This window comes from Varanus komodoensis, unplaced genomic scaffold, assembly GCF_004798865.1.
Source record: "Varanus komodoensis strain SLA01 unplaced genomic scaffold, ASM479886v1 scaffold29_1, whole genome shotgun sequence".
Classification (NCBI taxonomy): Eukaryota; Metazoa; Chordata; class Lepidosauria; order Squamata; family Varanidae; genus Varanus; species Varanus komodoensis.
This window is the reverse complement of record NW_025335759.1, coordinates 11888020-11906972: the sequence shown is the minus strand read 5'-3', so window position 1 is coordinate 11906972 and position 18953 is coordinate 11888020. Positions and strand designations below refer to the sequence as shown.

The window sequence follows — 18953 nt, the reverse complement described above, 5'->3', positions numbered from 1 at the left end:
AATAGAAAAGCAAGGTGTTAATAATAAACCAAAGGGATCGGTACACCCTGAGCATAGGGGAAGCAGTGTATCCATGTCTTAAGTAAACACATAACTATATGTCCAGGAGGCCCCCCTTTCTCTGGACAAACCAGCCGGCGTTGATCAGGACGCAGCCTCCGCCCAGCTCTCTCCTGCACAAGATCAAGAGGACAACCGATCCCCCGTGCGCAAGTGGCCAGCTTTCCAGGTGGCAGATTCATGTTCCAGGAAGTGCTACTGCAAACACCAGGATCAGAGGAATCTACCCAAGAACGTCATGGCCTGGTGAGTGGAAGGAGGCCCCGAGTGTGAATCTCGCCCATCTAGTCACCAGATACACAGGGGCTCATCTGCATGGCCACAACTCGGTTTTCAGCCCCACTTAAATGTCACGATTTCTCCTAAAGAACAGTGTCAGGCAGCTGTGGAGGACGATTCCATCTTCCATGCTGAGCACGCCAGTCAATTCCCAGGATTCCCTTTGAAGGCTGAAGGAGCCAAAAGACAGCCCCTGAAGTCCATGGCTTAGATATGCCCATAGCTTTGCAAGGGGCTCAAAAGCTAGAGGGACATTCTCTGGCCAAATGGCAAGACCCTGCCCTTGTTGACCCCGCTCTCTGTCACTGAACTGGTGGAATCTTAACTGCTCTGGCACATGTGCTCCCATGGAACCGTGTTCCACAAAAAGCTGGCCAGTGGGAGCTGAGCACCGGCTTAGAAGGGCAGTAAAAAGCAGGGGGTGATGCCCTCAATCAAACCTATCGCCTTGGCCATACAATTGCAAGGTAACCTTAAGCAAGGCACCTGCATCACCTGTGTAGCACCCAGCATCGCCTGCCTGCATCACCTGTGCAGCTTTCAGCAGTCCCGTTCACCTCCGTACATAGCCCAGACTGTAATAACGGAACACATAGTTAATCCTGATGGCAAAGTTCCTTGGGAGAATCAGCATTTCAGGTGTTTGTTCAGCGTTTGCCTAACACATCTGGCAACAGAATTAGGAGGCATTTGATCATTCAGTTTAGAAAGGCAAGCCACAGAGAGCAGTAGCTCAAGACAGCTCCCACGGAAGGATTTCCTATTATGTGTTCCCCTCATCAAGTCTGTGGCTTGTGTGATTCAGCGGCATGCTGGTATTATGTACAGCCCATTTGCTCCCACTTGGTTCTCCCTGTGAAAGTGGGCAGCTAACTGAAACAGTGCTGGTTGTGTGTGTTGTCCAAACCTGGGATTCCAGCATGTTGCATCAGGTTTATCTTTGCCTTACACATCTTGGCTTGTTTGGGAGCAATGAACCAGGATCACTGGTTTGGATAACATACTAAATAAGCTAATCCTGGTTTAGTGTACAGCCAGTCCTTGGAGGACCCAGCCAGAAGCTTGATGCCCTTTGTACTAACATTTACCTTAGCCACGGTTAGCCAAGATCCCTGGAATCCTGGCTTGCCGTTTTGCACAAATGCTGTCGGTGTTTCCTTTGTAGTAAGACCATGCCATCTAACCCTGAATTATTGGTTAAATGTCAAGGAATCTGTGAGTAATTGGGAAGATTTATAATAATACAATTACCTAGGTTTGTTTTTACTCTTCTGTGTTCATGTAAGCAAATTTAGGGCGCAATCCTATGCATGCATGGACAGAACTTAATCTTACCATTCCCTACAGCATGGGAGTTGTTGGACTTCCTACTGTCTGAACAAGCCTAGGGTGGCACCAAGCCCAAGCGCCCCTAACATTTCTGGGATCAGCTCTCCTTTGCAGCTGCCTTTCAAGGGAGCCACTGCAAAGGACGAACTGTGTGGCCGCTCCACTGCTCATTCCTCCTCCTTGCTTTTTTCAACCCCTCCCACACAGGCTGAATCCCTCCGCCAACCATCTAGTAGAACCACCCTGGGTTGCCACGGCCATGCTGGCTGTCTCGCTGGTTGCTGGGACCAAGTTCTGCCTGGACGCCTATGAACAGCAGCGGGTTGGCACCGAGGACTGAACGCCTTTCCTCAGGCTTCCTCATGAGTAAACTTGTACACCAGCAGCTTGGCCTGAGCCTTTGTTCGTGCACTGGGATCTCCTGCATCGACTGTAGTACATACTACACGACAGGTGAGGGCAACCCCGCCCCGCAGCTGTGGGCAGTGGGCACCGCACTGCCTTGGCTGGCAACCCCTTTGCAATCAAGCAAGGGCCAAAGGCTTCGCTCTCTCCTCATGAGCAAGAGGCAGCTGTGACGGGCTCCATACCCCTCGTGCCCCTTAGCTAGCCACTCCCATCTCCCTACATTTTGGCTGACGCATTGGAGTGTGCAGCTGAACTACATAAAGGGGAAGAACGTATCTCTGTCTCCCTGTCCTCTGACAGCAGTAACCCCATCAGGCCATGTCAGCATTCAGTAGCCTGGGACCACTTCCTGGTCATTCTCACTGCTTGCCTCCCTCTGACACTCAGAAATATGTGGAAGTGGCTGTTGTTTGCCTGACCTGGGACAGTGGGAGGGGCCATGGGGAACCCGAAGGCATAGCTTAGCAACCAGGTTGTCCAGGTTTGACCGTGTTTCCAGCCTCCTCACTACTGCCACATCCTCACACATTGTAGGATGGAGAGGGAGCACGTTCATGTACATAAAACTAACCTATGGCTTAATGCCATATTCTAACCAGGTTTTAGTAGCGGATCCTTCTCTTGTTCCAGCAAGTTTAGTATTCACTCATGACAACACTGCATTTGTAGAAGAAATTGTGTTTATTTAACTTCCAACCATCCCTTTAAGTGACTTGCACAAAAAGATGACTGCAAGATACCACATAAAAAACCCAAAGTCTGATCCTAATTCTGAGAGGCCTGTTTGACCCGTGCTGATCTGGAACAGAGTGTGTCTGTTTCACATGATACCAGGTGCTCCTGCAAGTACGTCTGGTGGACTGATGCACGATGCCAATACGCACGCACGCACGCATGCAAGGGACTTTCCACCCCCTCGGGGCTCAGACAAGCCCAAGAACAACCAGTCTGCATTTCTGAAACAGAACATCTCCCCACCTGGGACTAACAAACAATGTAACTGTTAATGACACAGGGATCGCTCCAGCTTACGAGGTTTACTCTGGCATCCCAGGAGAAATAGACAAAAAAGAATCCCACCCTCCACATAAGTAAAAAGCCTGTCAATTGATGGAAACCGGAGCAAAAAGGCTAAAATGAGGGAAAGCAGCAGCACACAGTCCCTGCCCGCTACACAATCATCTCCAGCTGCCGTGCATACTCGATGACTTGTTTGGCTAGCTCTGTCGAGGGGATGGTGGCATCTTCTGGTTTCTGCTGCTGGCCCGTGAAGCAGTAGTGGTTGTTTGGGCCGAGAACCCAACCACGCTGAAAGGGCAAGAAGAAGTCAGATGAGGGGTTGGTTGGTTGGTTGGTTGGTAGGAAAAGCATGCCAAGGCACAAGGCACGTGCAGGTTTGGTAAATGAACGACAAATGATTTACTCTCAAGCACGTGTGCACAAAACCTCAACTACTGGCTGTAATGCCTCATTCTGAAACATGACAGATCCCTGAAATACAGACGTCTTTTATTTCAGGGAAAAGACACCCACCCCCCAGTCGCAGAGACGTAACATCTCTAGGTTATTTCAAGACCAAAGCAAGCAGCCCTTCCTAAAATGAGGGCGCTTGGCCACAAAGGCTTTCTCTCCCACACCAGTCTAAATTCAGGTGGCCCTGGCACTTACGGAGCTTGCCCGAAGAATGAGGGCTAAGCATGGAGGGGTGTGCTATAAAAGCAAGTCCCCATGGAAGGAAGCAACGTCCCCTGCAGCAGTCAAGCAGAGAAGGGAGGGGTGCTGCTTCTCTTTCAACCCATGGGCTGGGTTCTATTCCAGGGAGGTTCTTGGGGCAGGGACACAGCCCCAAATATGAAACGGCAGCAGGTTTTCTTGCTCAGAGCTCTTACTGCCAAGCTTCAGTGAGCATTTCAATCTTTCAGAATGGAGCAAAAACACAGCAGAAAAGCCAGGAAGCCGCCAAACGATTGGTGGACAAAAGGGGTGAGGCCAGCGGGAGGGCAAACGGTCATCTTTCGGAAGCCCAGAGGGCTGATTTGGCTCTGGCGCTGAGCTGCTGCAACACTGATACCGTGGGCTCAGCCAGGCTACTGCAAGTGAAGCACGGCCCGGCGGCGGCGGCCTCACCTTCTTGGCATAGTCGGTCATCTTCTTGGGGGTGAAGAAGAGCATGCGCGTGGCCTCATTGAGCAGGATCTTTTCGTAGGCCTTCTCGATGCAGCTGGCAATTTCATCCCTGGGCGAGAGAGAACAACAAAAGCCGAGCTAGCAGGCGATACAGGAAGTTCTTTCCACGTTCACACAGGCTGGGTGACTAGGGCACGTTCTGGTCCCTTTTGCGCGCTCAGAAGCCCCCGTGAGATCAATGGATGATGCAGCAGATGCTAAGTCTCTCCCATTAAAGCCAGTGGGATCGCAAAATAGTGAGCGTGGCCACGTGCGGGAGCAGTCCCTACTCTGGTTCAGCAATGCAGTGTTGTTTCCATAGGCCCCCACACACACAGCTGCCCCACAGCCCACGTTTCGAAGCATGGACGCAACGTTCCTGCTCCTAGGCCTGTAGTCGGGCAAGGTGGTCACACTGGACATCTACCTCGCCTTTCATCACTTGGCTGCACTAACGAGGCTCACAGAACTCAACTAACCTGACGGTGTCCAATAAGATGTCAATGAAGAAAGCGTAGCTCTCTGCCGGAATATTGCCTTTTGCCAGGAAAACTTTGTTGTAGCTGCCTTCCATCAGGTACTGAGGGGCGGGGTGGAAGAGGAGAACCACACAGAAAGAATGCGTCAGTCACCTCTTTAGGGAATCTCACCCACTCTGGGTACAGCAGTAAAGACATCTGAAGCCGTTTGATCCCTTAAAAAATGCATCCTCTCCCACCCACAAGCTCTGCTCCTAACTGGTACAGAGGATAAAGGGAATGTGCCCTGGATCTGGATCGCCACTTGTCTGCAAAGCCATACCCAGCACGCGGGCAGGCAGGCAAACGTGTGCATGCACACACAATGTTCCTCTGGTAGGCATGGCGTGGGCCTCAACTGTCCCAGGAAACACCTTTTGCAGCACAAGACTGCCCCCTTCTGGTTGTGTACAAGATCCGCTGGCAGGAGTACTGCCTTTCCAGAAGGCATTAGCTGCTACAGAGAGCAGGGCTTTTTCCATGCAGCTTCCCTGGGAGAGAAGCAGAGATTCTGAGAAGTGCGCTTGCTGTTGCGTTTGTACTGTGTTTCCGTTTTTAGAGTTGTTATAGGTTATCGCTTCCTTGGGTGAAACTAAGATCATCTCCTTCCCTCATTAGAGGAGGAGACCTTCTTGGTCAAGGCATTGCTCTGCACTTGTGAGGCAAAGCCTCTAGGCAGAAGTGAGACGGTACCTGCTCCAGAGATACGGGGTGCTTGATGTAGACGTTGGTTTGGATGTCCTTTGCTGGCAACCTCTCCAGCTCAGTGTGGAACTCAGCGACGCGGTTCTGGGACAGCAGGAAGAGGAGGTTCAAGCCCAGCAGCTGGTGCTTGTAGGCTGACTCTGGCAACTCGTCTCTGAGGCAGGAAGAGGAAAAACGCCGCCTGTGTCTCCAGGGAGGGATTACGGTCCCCTTGGGCAAGAGGCCCAGAGGAAAGTGGGGAAGGAAATGCAGCAGACAGGCCAAAGGAATGCTTTTGCCACCCGTGCCGTGGGAGCCCGCTGGTATCAGGGCAGGCACATACAGGCTCCCCTGTTGTGCCGAGCAGCTGGGATGCCGGGAGCAGCACAAGCGAGGTGGGGCGCCTCAGGAGGACTTTCCCCTGGCCAGCCCAGGAAGGGCAGAGCCACCCAGGAGGCTGATGCATTATGTTGCACTAATATCCAGCCCCCTTTCCTCTTACATGGAGGAGCTGAAGGTGCCTTACATTGTCGTCATCCTCTCCATTTCAGCCCACAACAACCCTGTGAGGTAGGCTATGCTGAGAATCTGTTGCTGGCCCAAAGTGAGAGCACTGATGAGCTTCAGCACAGAGTGGGTCTTGTCCCAGAAACAGAAAGAAATTGGCTCCCAGCGTGGGCTTCCAAACCCGATCAAGATCTCTCTGCCTGGAGCTGCACCCACAATTTTTACCTTGTTGGAATGGGAGGGGGGAGAGAGATTTTGCTCAAGGTTTTACAAGCTCCTTTCCGAGAGCTTATTTTGCTTTTGTTTTAGCATCACAAGCAGCCCAAAACTTTTCAAGATGCAAGAAGCAACCCAAGGAGGACCCCCTCCACCCCACAAACAGCAGTGCTTACTTGTAATCAAAGTAGTAGCACTTGAGCTGGGCCATGTATCTCTCAAAAGATGGGATGTCTTTCTTCAGGATACTCCACTGTGCTCCGATTTCTAGGATATCTCCTTGGATGGCAGGAAAAGAAATGAGGGACTGAGCATTAACAAAAACAAAGGAGCAGCAATATTAGAGCAGAGCAAACTAATCAACCCAGTCTCTTGTCTCCAATTTTTCAAACTTACTGCCCTTCACACACAACCCAGGGAAGAGGATAGGAGGGCAAATGAAGTTATTTAACAGGCTATCGAGTTGTTGCAGTAAAGCAACCTCATAGCAGCCCGATGCATTTTAATTTTGTACCATACATTGTTGGGCTTTCTTCAGGAGCTAACATTTTAAAATCTAGCCTGCATAAATCTCTGATCAGGTGCAGGATTCCACAAAGACAGGCAGGGTTATAATAAAGACATGTTCCGCTGAACAGAGATAAGGGTACAGACTTTCTTCATACAGCCTAGGGGTTGGAGAGGTTTTATTTCCATTTTGGCTTGGGAGAAAGGAGCCAAGGTAGATGGACGGCAGGTGGCTGTCCTGGAGATAAACAAAGAGCTTTTGGGAGTTGCATTTGTTTCCTGGGCCTCTTGTTACATTAGGAGTTCCTCCTCGATCTCAGCCTTGGGGATCACTGGATTGTACTCACTTGCCAAAATGAGCTGCTGCTTAGTCAGTTTTGTGCCTGTGGTGGGTAAAAAGTTGAGCTCAAGCAGAGCTAGCTGGAATGGAGAAGGAGGAGAGAGCGGTCACAGACGAGCCATATTACCGACAAGCAAATCATGTCCTAACAACCCCACAGGCTCTCAGGCTAAATGGCAGGCCTGCACTAAGGCAAGATTGCTTCCCATCACAGATGCCCACAGTACCTAAGTGGACAGTATCACCCACTGATAAGCATCTGGAAGCCAAGTGGCCGAATCTGGCCAGAAAGCCATTTTCAGTTGGTCTGCTACCCATGACTGCCTTTCCCTTAACACAGGAGTGGACAACTCCGGGCCTTCTGAATATTTTGGTCCTCCAGATTCTTGGCCTACAACTCCCTTCAGACCTAACCAGCATAGCGCATGGTGAGGAATGAAAGAAACTGTTCAAAACATCGGGAGGAGATGCATCTTAAAGAAAGGAGGTAGCAGGAGATCTCTAGGTGATTTGGACTTCAACTACCAGCCTTCTTGATTACTGGCTATGTAGGCAGGGATTGTTACAAGCTTAAAGTTCAAAACACCTGGAAATCTTACCTCTGGCCCACCCTGTAGCAGAAGATCCCAGGGCACAAAAACCACATGGAGTACCTGTTGGGTCTTAGAGCTGGCCTGTGTGGCCTGATAGCACATCTTAAAACAACCCTGCAGCAGTGGAAAGTCAGCTGTGGTAGGCCCAACCTTCTCACAGAGAAAGCCCAGCATCCTCCAGAAAGCAGTTTTAATACCAGGACTATTCAGGAAAGTGTGCCTTTGCCACATCTAATATAGCCATCCTTTTTTAGCTGGGCAGGCTTCTCACAGCACAGCACTTCTAAAGAGTGCCATCGCACAAGCATCCTCACTTGTAATGTGTTGATCTACCCCAGGGAAGATTCATGACTGTTGCAGGTATTGCCAGATGAACTTTAAAACTCAGTATACTGCTATTAAAAGCAGCAATGGTTGCTAGCCTAAGCAACCTTTTAATTAAGAAAATCAGGACAAATTCATGAGAACTAGAACCATTGATGGCTTTCAGCCAAGAGGGAAACAAATGGAACCTCCATCTTCAGAGGGAGGACAGCCTTGCTCAGACTCTGAGCAGGGTCTAGTACCTGGTCTCATCTGGGAGTTAGCTGGTCATGGTTGGTAGCGATCCCCTAGACCAATGGGAATCTGGTCTGCCTCAGCTGTGGGAGTGCTCAGCAACCTGACTCAGCTGAGAGGTTCATAAACAGGTTTGGGCTCGGGCAAAAACATCCTGGCTGAGTCATGTGCCTCTCTTCCACATCCTCCTGGGAACAAGAGGCCATCTCTGGGATAGGTGTCCAATGGCAAAGGAGGCTGCCAGCAGTACAGCCCCTGCAGAGCCACCTTCAGCCTTTTGGGGTGCACTCCAGAGCTTCCCTTTCCCACCACATGAAGCAATTATCTGTGCCTGCCCCCCCATCTCTGCCTCTTCCAGCGTGCACACGCAACTTTAGTTTCTGCTGCACCCAGACTTTGTGGTGCAAGATGCTAGTTTCCATCTCCTTCACAACTGAAGATTTCGGTGTCCTTTAAAAGGGAGCTTTCAGCCCTCCCTTTCCACAGCTTCTCCGCTTCCTTGTATCCATCAGAGTGCGGTGGGTGTCGAGGCAAGCAACTTCTGGCCCTCCAGCTGTCCTGGCTTCTCCCCACTCCAGTCTTTCACTACTGGCTCAGACTGATGGGAGTCCATAACGTCTGGAGGGCAAACAAATTTCCCACTCCTGCCTGACACTTGCCTCCTGCTGCTACACCAAACCCCACCATCTTTCCCCAAACCCCAACCCCTACTCCAGGTGACAGTTCCTGAGAGTCGGTCTTTGAATGACAGTTCCGGGATCCCCCCCGCCCCCCGGGAGGCGCCTGCTCCCGAGATCCCCCTCCCTCTCGGTGCCAGCCTCCCTCGCGCTTCCTGATCTCCCATTCACGGCGGTGCCCCTTCTTCATCCTCTCTCCCCGCGCGGCTTTGACCTCCGCCCCCTCCCACGAATACCTTTTCCAGGAACCCCCTCCTCAGGCCTCTCCTGCTGCTGCTTGGACCACCCTGGTCCAGGTCGCGCTCCCCACCCGCGCCGGCTTCCCCCGTCCCCTCCTCCCTGGATGCCGGTTTCTAGGTGCTCCGCCCGAACCTGAAAGGCCGGCCGGCCGGCGGTCTTCAGGCCCCCAATGCCCACCCTGCGGGCCGATTTCAGGGCCCCGCGACTGTCTCAAGACCCCCTCCCTGGCCCTTTACCTTGAGGCGGCCCAGCAAGTCTCCGCACTTGCTCAGGTTGAGGTTCTTGCGGTTCCACTCGGCCCGCAGCTGCTCGTACATACCCGCCGCCTCCTTCAGCCCCGCGACGCCCGCGTCCGCCCCATTCAGCACCGGCCCCCCGGACGCGGCCATCATCGTCGCCACCGCTGCCATGAATCGGCACCCGGCGGCGCAGCTGCGGCAGTCGCGAATCTGAGCGCGACCAGCCGCGCTTTACGGCCGCGGCCGGGTCAGTCAGTGACTCAATCCCTTAATCTCCATGGAGACCGCCTCGAGACCGGCGGCGGCGCGCGCTCCGGTGACGCAGCAACCGCTCGGGCGCCGATTGGACCGCGTCGTGTAAGCGCATGCGCAGAAGGGGAATGACTGGTTTTGAGGCGTGGAGCGAAGCGAGGGAAGGAATGCGGGGGCGTTGGCGCTAATAGGGCTTGAATTACTTCGTTTTGGGGCGCGGCGGGAAGACGCTTTGAAGAAGGCCGGGGACAGGGACGCCTAAGGAGCATGGCGTTGTGAATTCCTGTGACGTCATAGACGCTGCAGTCAGTAGGTTGGCTGCTCCCAGCCTGTGACGTCACGGTGCAAGCCCTAGGCGTGGGGTGTAAGGCAGGCCGCCCCAGCCTGGAGCCTTCCAGATCCGTTGAATGACAGCTCCCATCAGTTCCAGCCAGCATGGCATTGGGGGCTCCAGGTTGGGGAAGGATGGCATAACACTTGGAGCGGGATTCTGTACTGATTAACATTTTGAAGTCTGCACACTAAAAAGCCACTGTAGTCGCCTGTCCAAATATTGATCTTAAATGTGTGCACACAAAAACACCTGTATACACAGCTCTGGCCATACTGATCATAGTACACTGAAGTAGGCACTGATGCGTTGCAGGAAGTGAGCTGCTGAACTCTCCCAAATCAGTGTATTGGGTGACTTCAGTATCTATGTCAAGGTCACCCCAGTAATCATGGTTCAAGACTTAATGGGAGTCAATAATAGTATGCTTAAAAAAGAAATCAGGCCAGGCTATTCACCAGGACAAATGTTGGGCTTTTTACAGGGTTGGCTGGGGTGATGGTGGTCTGGAAGGCAGCTGAAGTCTTTCTGTCACATTTGCCCCTTTAGAACTAATTGCATTATCTTGTTATTCTGCCCCTTTAGAAATAATTGCATTATCTCAGCATTTCCCAGCCTAGTATTCACCAGACATTTTGGATGAAATTACCAGTTTCTGGCCACTGACCATACTGGCTAGGGCTGCGGGGTGGGGGGGGTGGGGTGTGAGTTCTATTTCAAAATATTTAGATAGCACAAGGTTGAGGACCTGATATGTTTCTTCCTCTGCAGGATCCCAGTAAATGAAAGCTAGGCCATTCTGTGCCAGAAGGAGATGGGCTACTTTTGCCTTCATCACAACATATAGTGCCTGCTAATGACAACCATTTCACAAACAGTGACGATGTGCACTCAGGTCAGAATCCATGTGGACCTTAAACCAGCTTCCCATTTCCATGTGGACCTTCTCACTGAATATTAAGCCAGCCTTTCTTTGGTTCTGTGTAACAACACCACAGCACGACCAAATGCTTGTCAAGGGACCAGAGCGTTGGGGATTGGGGGGGGGGGGGGGTGTGGGGGGCATCCACATGGAAAAGAGTCATTGAAATAAGAATCTGAGTTCCAGATTTATTTTTTTCGTAGGTCCCTTTGCAAGAAGCAGCTGTGATGTGGCAGCCTTTCATGCCTGTTCTGCTCCTTCTCCTGCATATGAAAGGTTACATGTCGATGACGGATTGTACATGGGTAGCTGTGGTCAACGACTTTGAACACCTTGGGGGTGACCGGAATATCTTCTTCAAGCAGCATAAAATTCTCGAAGTGACTCAGGTCTTCCAGGAACTAGTGGATTCAGCCATTGACCCCAAGGACAAAGATGCCGTTAGTAATACTTCACTTTTGGGAAGGGGGATGTTGGAAAAAGGATTTTGTCATTTGCTTTCATGTTTAGAAGAGCTGCTGGGATTCTGTATGTCTTGAATTGTTGTGAAGTTCAGCTGTGACGTTCATCTCGTTTCCCCCAATTTGAAGAGGACTTTTGAAGCACTTTTGCTCTTCCTAGTTCAACCATCCTAAACAGATTGGGATGGTCAAAACGCTCATCCATCTCTCTGTTCACCCCTGACTCCAGGTTAGTGCCCACAGCAGCCAGGGAGTCAGCCAGACAATAGGCGCTCCCATGCTCAGAAGCCAGGTCTGACAGACACAGATAAGGGGCTGCGAGTCGTCTGACACAGAAGCTTTTATAGTTCTTCCAGTGAGGATGTCAGTGGGCTTCCTGGATTGAGGAAGGCACCTTGACCATCATAAGTTGTCACGAGGGCATCAGGATGTGGTGGAAGCTGCAACTGGAAGCTTCTCACCACTAGGGGGCAGCAGTGCACAAGCCTGGAGGTTCTTATTTCCAGTCCCGGCAGTTGTCACCTCGGAAAACTCTACTTGGGGACTGAAACTCTGATGGATTTTTCCAGTTTGCTCCTGCAGGTTCAACTCCCTTTCCCCCAGCTGGTGTCAACTGGTTTTGTAGTGAGCTAAGGCAAAATATGGAGCTGGGTTTTTTAATGGCAACTTGCATAATTTTGGGGTGGGAGATCTTGAAACTGTGGTGCAAGTGGTGCCATATTCTTTAAAATTTCTTTTTGTAATCTTGCACAAGTGACCTGGGAGGCATATTCCCCTCCTGCCAGTTCTAGTCAAAGCACTTGTTGATTCACCCACCCCCGCAAAGCAGGAATCACGGCTGTTCTCAACTAAAAGGAGTCTTGCATAGAGAGGATAAAACTGATAAAGTGCTTGACAAGTGGGGAATATCCCTTTGTGAGAATGCTTAGCAGATGCCAAGTGGGAAAAGCTTCTAAAATAATTGTCTCTCTCTCTTTTTTTTACAGAAGTACCTAGGATTTCCATATTACCTGAAAATTAATCTGACCTGCAGAAATCTGGTAAGGGAGGACTTGCCTGTTTTGTGCATGCCTACCAGGTCATTGGTGGGAGATGAATTCTGGTTTAAAGGGCACTTCCTGATATTCTGCTGCTTCAGCAGTGTGCAGATCGGCACTGTAAATTAGGTTTAAGCCACTGCTTTTGAGAAGCATCATGGTAACAGTTTCCAGCAGAGTCTTGCGGCTTAGCACAGTAATTTCAAACAGATCAAACCTCGGTGTGTAATGAGAACTCAGCACAGCCGAGTGCTGTGGAGACGTTTTGTCACAAGGGTTCGTCACCATGCACAAGACCAACTGACCTCCCCTTCCAGAACTCAGCTGTGACTCTTCGGACAGCCCATTACAGCGGCTTGAGGCCAATCGTGACAGTCACTTTTCAAGAACCTGTCCACTCTGTGCGTCAGAAACAAGAACAGCTACAGATCAAAATGCTGGCTGCTCCGTTTAGATTTCCAGGTATTTTGTGAGCGCTGGGCCGCTTCAGCATGTCTCCCTGTGAAGCAGTGGGGCCAGGGAAACAGCATGCATGAGAAGGACCTCATCCAGAAAAGTACTCCTTCTCTGGGCACTTTCCAGATCTCTTTCCAGGGCTGAGCAGCCTCAGACAGCAGATCTGGGCTCTCATGACCAGCTCGTGAATTTGGCACAATTCACCAGGATGCTGTTCTGCCCGGGCTTTTATCAGAATGCTTCTCCGTGAGTTGTGTTCTAGGTGAATTAGCAGAATTGGGCGTGCTGTTTGGAGTTTATCTCCGATTCTTCCAGATTGTAGCGGCTTCTTCCCCCCCTTGTAGTGTGTCAACTAGCAGCAGTCACAACAAAGACTGCCATCGAAACATCTGGTCTGTGTGGGGCTATGCCGTCATTTAAAGAGATGGTGCTTCGCAGTCTTGTGTCTTTGCTGACAGAGGAACGGTGCTTTGAAAGCTCAGCCGGTGGCACTGACTGAAGCGAGCGTGAGCCCTGGCGTTAGTGGCCCTCTCTCAGCTAGTGCGCTGGGCCGACTCCCCTCTGCCGCCCTCCAAGGTTGCGTTCCTTAACGGCCACATTGGACAAGACACAGTGGCTGATTCCCTGTGGTGGTTGATCCTACAGCCCTTTAGCACAGCTGCTGGCACTGCTTTTCTACCATCCTCTGAGAGTGGAATTAAAATGGTGATTACGTATAACACTTAAAGTAGCACTGCATTATTTAGGAATGCCCTTCTCCAAGGCCTTCATCTTTCTCTAACTTTATTCAGAAAGAAGTCATGTGACAAAGGAGGTATCACGTCTCTCTGCCACTTTATTCCATTTTTATGAGTTTGGCAATTGTGGTAACAAAAAAATCAAATTAAAAAAATTAATGCACTATTCCTCTATCTGCAAGGAGAGAAAAGGCACCAAATCCTCAGGAAACAAGCTCACCAATTAAGAGCCAGTGTAGGGATAACGATTGTGCAGCTGCACAGGAAGCCCCAAATTTCAGAAGCAGCAGTGGCTTTAGAAGAAAAGGACTAGAGGGAAGCTACTAATTCAATGACACAGCACTGAAAATTCTGAGTAGCAATATGTAGTAGCAGGACCAGGTCTAAAAAATAAAAAATAAAAAAAAATATGGGAGGACAAACAGAAAATCACAGTATGCTGTGATTTGGCAGAGGTCATCCGATGATTTCCAGGGGACAAAGTGATAACGTGTTTCCATTCTGAAGAAACTTGCAGATGTGAGAGCAATCAGTGTGAAGTTGCTAGCCCATAGCAATTAGTACTAGTCCTTCTGCTGGCACAGACGAGTGAGAGTGGCTGCGGCCCAAAAGCAGTCTTGAAAATGTAGTGAAACAAAGGATTTATAGACACACGCACGCAGAAAACTTTTCCTGTCTGGTCACCTGGAAGAGATTCCCGTTCACCACAGGTGAACAGACGACGCCTGTTTGCAAGTCTCAGTGGCATCATTTGCTGTCCACGTCTTCCCCATCTCCATCAGGCTGTGAGAGCGAGGTGGTCTGCAGGATGGCCTGGTACACCCCAATGCCCTTCATGAATGGCAGTGTCGTGATGAATGTGCTGGTGGAAAGCAATGGCCTTGGTCTGCCTATGGAAAGCAAGAGGTGAGGGCGACATTTGTGTTTGTGTTGCGACATCCCAGTTTTCAGGCAGGTGTGCCAGCATCTTGCTTGGTGGGTTGCTTGGGGTCACTGTTTTGAAAGGTAAACCACCCTGGTGGCTTTGGAATCCAAATAGCAAACAGGAAGGCAGATCCATGGAGACATCCATACCCAAACACGTACGTCCTGTTTCCTTATTCCTAGGTTCTCCATCAACATCAATGGCTATGCGGAAGCAATACAAAATGCGGTTGTGTTCACCATCGGAGAGAAGGTGAAGCCCTGCACTCAGTGGGGACACGCATGCGGGGCTGTTAGGGGCAGCGGGAGGTCTTGAAAACATGGATCGCATTCTGCAAATGTGGATGCATCTCCCTGGAGGTGGATTTGCGTGAACGCCCACAGGGCAGCACTCCCAAGCAATACACGGGCTGGTCAGGTTCTACAAGTTTATATTTTTGCCAGCTCCAGCATCCTCCTCCACTGACTGGAGGGTGTAGCACAGCCTTTGTTGATTTGATGCCCTTTAGCTGAGCTGGACTCCCGGCCTGCCCTGCCCTGGCCAGGCTGGAGGGCACCTGTCTCGGACGAGTGTGATTCAAAGTCAGATTTTTTCATCCTGTGGAAATACATAACTATTTTGATGCCTCCGTGGGTTACCCAGTCTCAGGCATCCATACATTATACTTTTACAGGAAGTTAATCTCTTGCAGGCATAATTCCCATTTTACTGCAAGGTCCCCCAGTGCCGATCCAAGTGAATGAAGAGACTGTGGAACTCCCACAGTTCAGCACCTTGTCCCAGGCAGGGCTTGGCTTGCTGCTGGAGTGCTGCCCCGTTCATGGGGCACACCTGAAGTTAGGCTGTGGGATGTCCCAACTGGAGTCCCCAGCTCACAGCCTGGCTTGCTGGCCAGCCATCCCCACTTTCCTTCCTTAGTCTTCCGGCATGTGCCAGGGCTTCCTGTGGGTGGATTGTCGAGTTCAAGCAGCGTCGTAGATCTTCAGATTCACCAGTGTGCGGATGTGTGGGACCGATGGCTTAGGAGGAGGGAAGGGGCACTCACTTGCTGCTGGCTGAACCTTCAGACATGGCGAGTCTCCACAGGTGCCCCCGCCTCTCCTGCCTCTCAGGCCCTGTTAACACGCACTGCAGGTCCAAACGGAAGCGCTTTCGGTAGCAGGCTGGCCTAACCGGGCGCTGCTGTATCGGGCCAAAAAGAACATGCCGCCTGTCATTCGGAAAGCTTAGCTCTCGGCCCGACTCGCCCCTTGCTGTGCTTTTTCAGAGCACGGCACTGAAACGTGCGGCTCTCAAACGAGCAGCCGGGGTGGCACAGCATGGCGACTCCGTACTGCAGAACGTGTCAGCTGAACCGCAGTAACCCTGACGCAGTAACCATGGGCGGCCGCTAACCATGTCCTCGCACTCTCCTTTCTGGTCGAGCGCAGCTGAAAACCTTGAAGGACTTTGTGTCTCTGAGAGACCCGTCCCGTCCTTTATGGCATACCCACCAACGAGCCCCCGTGCTGATTCTTGGCGGAGTCCCCGAGAACAAGATCGTCTTCCTTTCGGATACAGAGTTTGAAGATTTCTTTGCGATAGAGGTAAGGGGCAGGGACTCAGTCCCTGGGCATGAGCCAGCCCTGCCAGCAGCTCCTCTGTGGGCAGCCAGCCTTCCGCAGTGGCTCATACAAGCCCGTGACATGGGCATCGCCAGCTCCGGGTTTGTCAGGAGCAGGCCGGGGCCGGTGGGCCAGTCTTGGCAGAGCACGCGTTTTGCATGCCAAGAGCCTGAGGAGGTGATGAGCCCCACCTCTCTGGCTAAAAGGAGATCTGGTACCAGAACCAAGAGGGACCTCTGCCCCAGAGAGTTGTGGCCCATCTTCAGGAATATAAGCAATGGCTTTTTCAATGGGGGCATATTTAACTGTAGAATTTCAGAAGGGTTTGGGCTCACTTCCTGGGCTACTTGCCAAGGTCATCCGAGGCTTTGGGGGAACCATCCCTGTATTCAGCACGTAGCTTGTCCGTCCAGTTTGCCCAGGTGAGGCTCACACATGGGGGTGGGTTGCAGAATCAACAATACCGTGGGGGGACAATGGTGTCCTTGTTTCTTACTGTGTATCTGAGTCCATCGTGTGTGCATGGCATCCTATTGAGCTTAACAGGCAAAAGTGGGCAGGCCCCTGTCCCCAAGGAGCACAGAGGCGACAGACAGAGTGTCGGCACCCTCTGCTTCTGTTCACTTGACACAGGGGAAGCCTAGGAGAAAGTGGCGAAAGGGCTAAGCAGAAATCCCCCAGTGCTTCGCTGCCGGTGTTGTGCATCTATTATGTTTTTCGGTTGTGTTAAACTGTTCACCCACCGTTCTGAGAAATGTGGCTCATCGAACGGTTTAGGAAAATAAATAAATAAATAAATATCCAAAGTGGGCCTGTGGTCCACTGTAAACCGTGACCCTCCTGCCCCAAAGCTTTGCCGTGTGACACAGGCCAATGGCTGGAAACACTCCCCCCCCCCGCAAGAAAAACTGGGCATTTATCACGTGAGGGGGCAAGTAGAGAATTCCCAGCTGCCCACTAAATGAATATTTTCAGGTTTTCTGGGGGCTGTTTCGATCCTTTAATCACAGAGCAGAGGCAGGGAGCCAGTGGTCCTCCCGATGTGGAATTTCAGCTCCATCAGCCACAGTCAGCACGAGCAGTAGTCAAGGCTGGGGGGAGTTGTAGTACAGCAAGAACACCTGGAAGCGTATATACTCCTGCCGCAATGTGAAGTAGGGCGGGAATTCGGTGTTCCCTGTTCATCTTCCCTCCTAAGGATCCACCCACACTTTCCCCCTAAGACAAAGCCGAACTCCTTTGGTCGGCTTTTCTGCTGCAGGTTGGCATTGACAGCTGCTGGATCGGCTCCCTCTCGTGCCCACAGAAGGCCTTCTCCTCCTCCATCTCTGATACCATCGCTACCGAGAGCACCCTCTTCATCCGGCAGAACCAGCTGGTCTATTACTTCACGGGACATTACCCGATTTTGTATATGAACAGCTCAGGTTCTGGTATGTCTGCCTGAACAGCCCGGGGCATTTCCACGCTGTTACGTTTGCATTGCTTTTATAACAGCTTTAACCTCCGTGACTCATCTCAGGGCGTCTTGGGCATGTCAGTTGAGCAAGGATGTTGCAAACCCTGCGTACATTTATGCAAGAGCAAGTCAGGCTGAGGGTGGCAGCCGCAATGCTGTGCCTACTGGGAATGGGCTCTCGGGCTACCTCTGGGTCTTCGGGGGAGGGGACGGCCTGCTTTTGCATGTTAGCTAATGCTCCAGTGTTCCTGAGCTGTGAGAAGGTACAGGAATGTGCACGGAACCACAGGAAGCGCTGCTGGGGATACAGGGTGGATGCTGCCTTCTCCTACGTCAAACGTCTTGTAGAGCAGTGGCAGTTCAACCTTCTGTCTTCAGGGAACCTTTCCATCCTGCCACATGCGTCGCCAAACTCCCGTGCATCAGCCTTGAGGTCTCCACATGTTTTGCAGGGTCCTTGGGCGTGCGTGAGAGCGCATGCTCCGCCCCACGTGGGGCACTGACTTTCTGGCTCGAAGACAAGAATATGACGCAGCTGCATCTAGTCACCCTCTTCCTGTAGCTGCTCATTGGACAGGCTGCTTTTCTAAAGGGTTCTGGGCACACTTGGTCGCACTTTGCAAGGCTCTCTCCACCCCAGCCTTCGCTTGACGGGCATTTACCCACTTTTAACCTGGGTGCAGTTGCGAGCCACTCCAATGCCTTTACTTGTCACATGTTAGCTAAATGCAAGGTTGTTCGGGATAACCTATAGTTGGAGGAGAAAATCAGTCTGTTTCCTCCCCCCCTCCTGTTTTCAGAGGGCAGGAGGATGCTGCAAAATTTCAGAGGCTGGAGACTGACCGTTAAAGGCAGAAGCAGGATCCCTTTTTTAAAGCCAGACAAAATCAAACAAAACGGGGCATTCAGCCGCCATCCACGCTGGCCATGGCCCTCCAGCCTTTCTCCCTTTCTCTAGAGCTGTGGACACGCATCTTGAACAACGTCTGCGTGAAGAAGTTAAATCCAGTGTTTTTTGCTAAGAACGACACTGAATACGTGATTGCCCTTGGGGGCGGCTGGCAGGACGGACACTTCTTTCTTCTTACAGTCAGAGGTATTTTCCCCCTGTGCCACGTAGGCTGTGGGGCAGAATGTGCAGCGCCTGGCTCTTGGGCCACTGCCCTGGGCCACGCGCCCAGCTGAGAGCTTGCGGAGTGCAAAGGCAAGTTCGACAGGGATCGCCTGGATGTGGAGTTTCCTGGCAGGTAGGGGCTGTTTTTATGGGTGGAGATGAGGGTGTCCTTGGCCTTTGTCCTATGCTTGAGGGCATCTTTCACAGAGTTCACTTTATTTTATGTTAGATGTCGTTTGGGTATCCTTAGCGAAGGCTGTGACTAATGAGTCCGTAATTGCCTTACTGTGTTTTTAGTTATTCGTTGTAAATCACCCAGATCAATGTTGTTATT

General features: G+C 51.4%; 2 protein-coding genes across 2 annotated transcripts in view; one reads left to right on the top strand and one right to left on the bottom strand.

Annotated features, from left to right (window-relative positions):
* Positions 1-2738: 2738 nt before the first annotated feature.
* On the bottom strand, positions 2739-9529 carry PSMD8 (proteasome 26S subunit, non-ATPase 8). The gene is made up of 7 exons (XM_044435232.1): positions 9319-9529; positions 7022-7094; positions 6344-6446; positions 5454-5619; positions 4722-4822; positions 4204-4312; positions 2739-3384 (listed from the first exon to the last, which is right to left on the bottom strand). Exons 1-7 carry the CDS (start codon positions 9490-9492, stop codon positions 3247-3249), a joined length of 864 nt encoding a protein of 287 aa, XP_044291167.1. The 5' UTR covers positions 9493-9529; the 3' UTR covers positions 2739-3246.
* Positions 9530-11053: 1524 nt separating this feature from the next.
* Positions 11054-18953, top strand: part of CATSPERG (cation channel sperm associated auxiliary subunit gamma) — a 31421-nt gene continuing 23521 nt past the window's right edge. The window contains exons 1-8 of the mRNA XM_044434999.1: positions 11054-11266; positions 12274-12327; positions 12642-12786; positions 14300-14423; positions 14625-14694; positions 15873-16028; positions 17308-17479; positions 18464-18601. Coding sequence (XP_044290934.1) covers positions 11054-11266; positions 12274-12327; positions 12642-12786; positions 14300-14423; positions 14625-14694; positions 15873-16028; positions 17308-17479; positions 18464-18601 — 1072 coding nt within the window. The remainder of the gene's footprint in view (positions 11267-12273; positions 12328-12641; positions 12787-14299; positions 14424-14624; positions 14695-15872; positions 16029-17307; positions 17480-18463; positions 18602-18953) is intronic.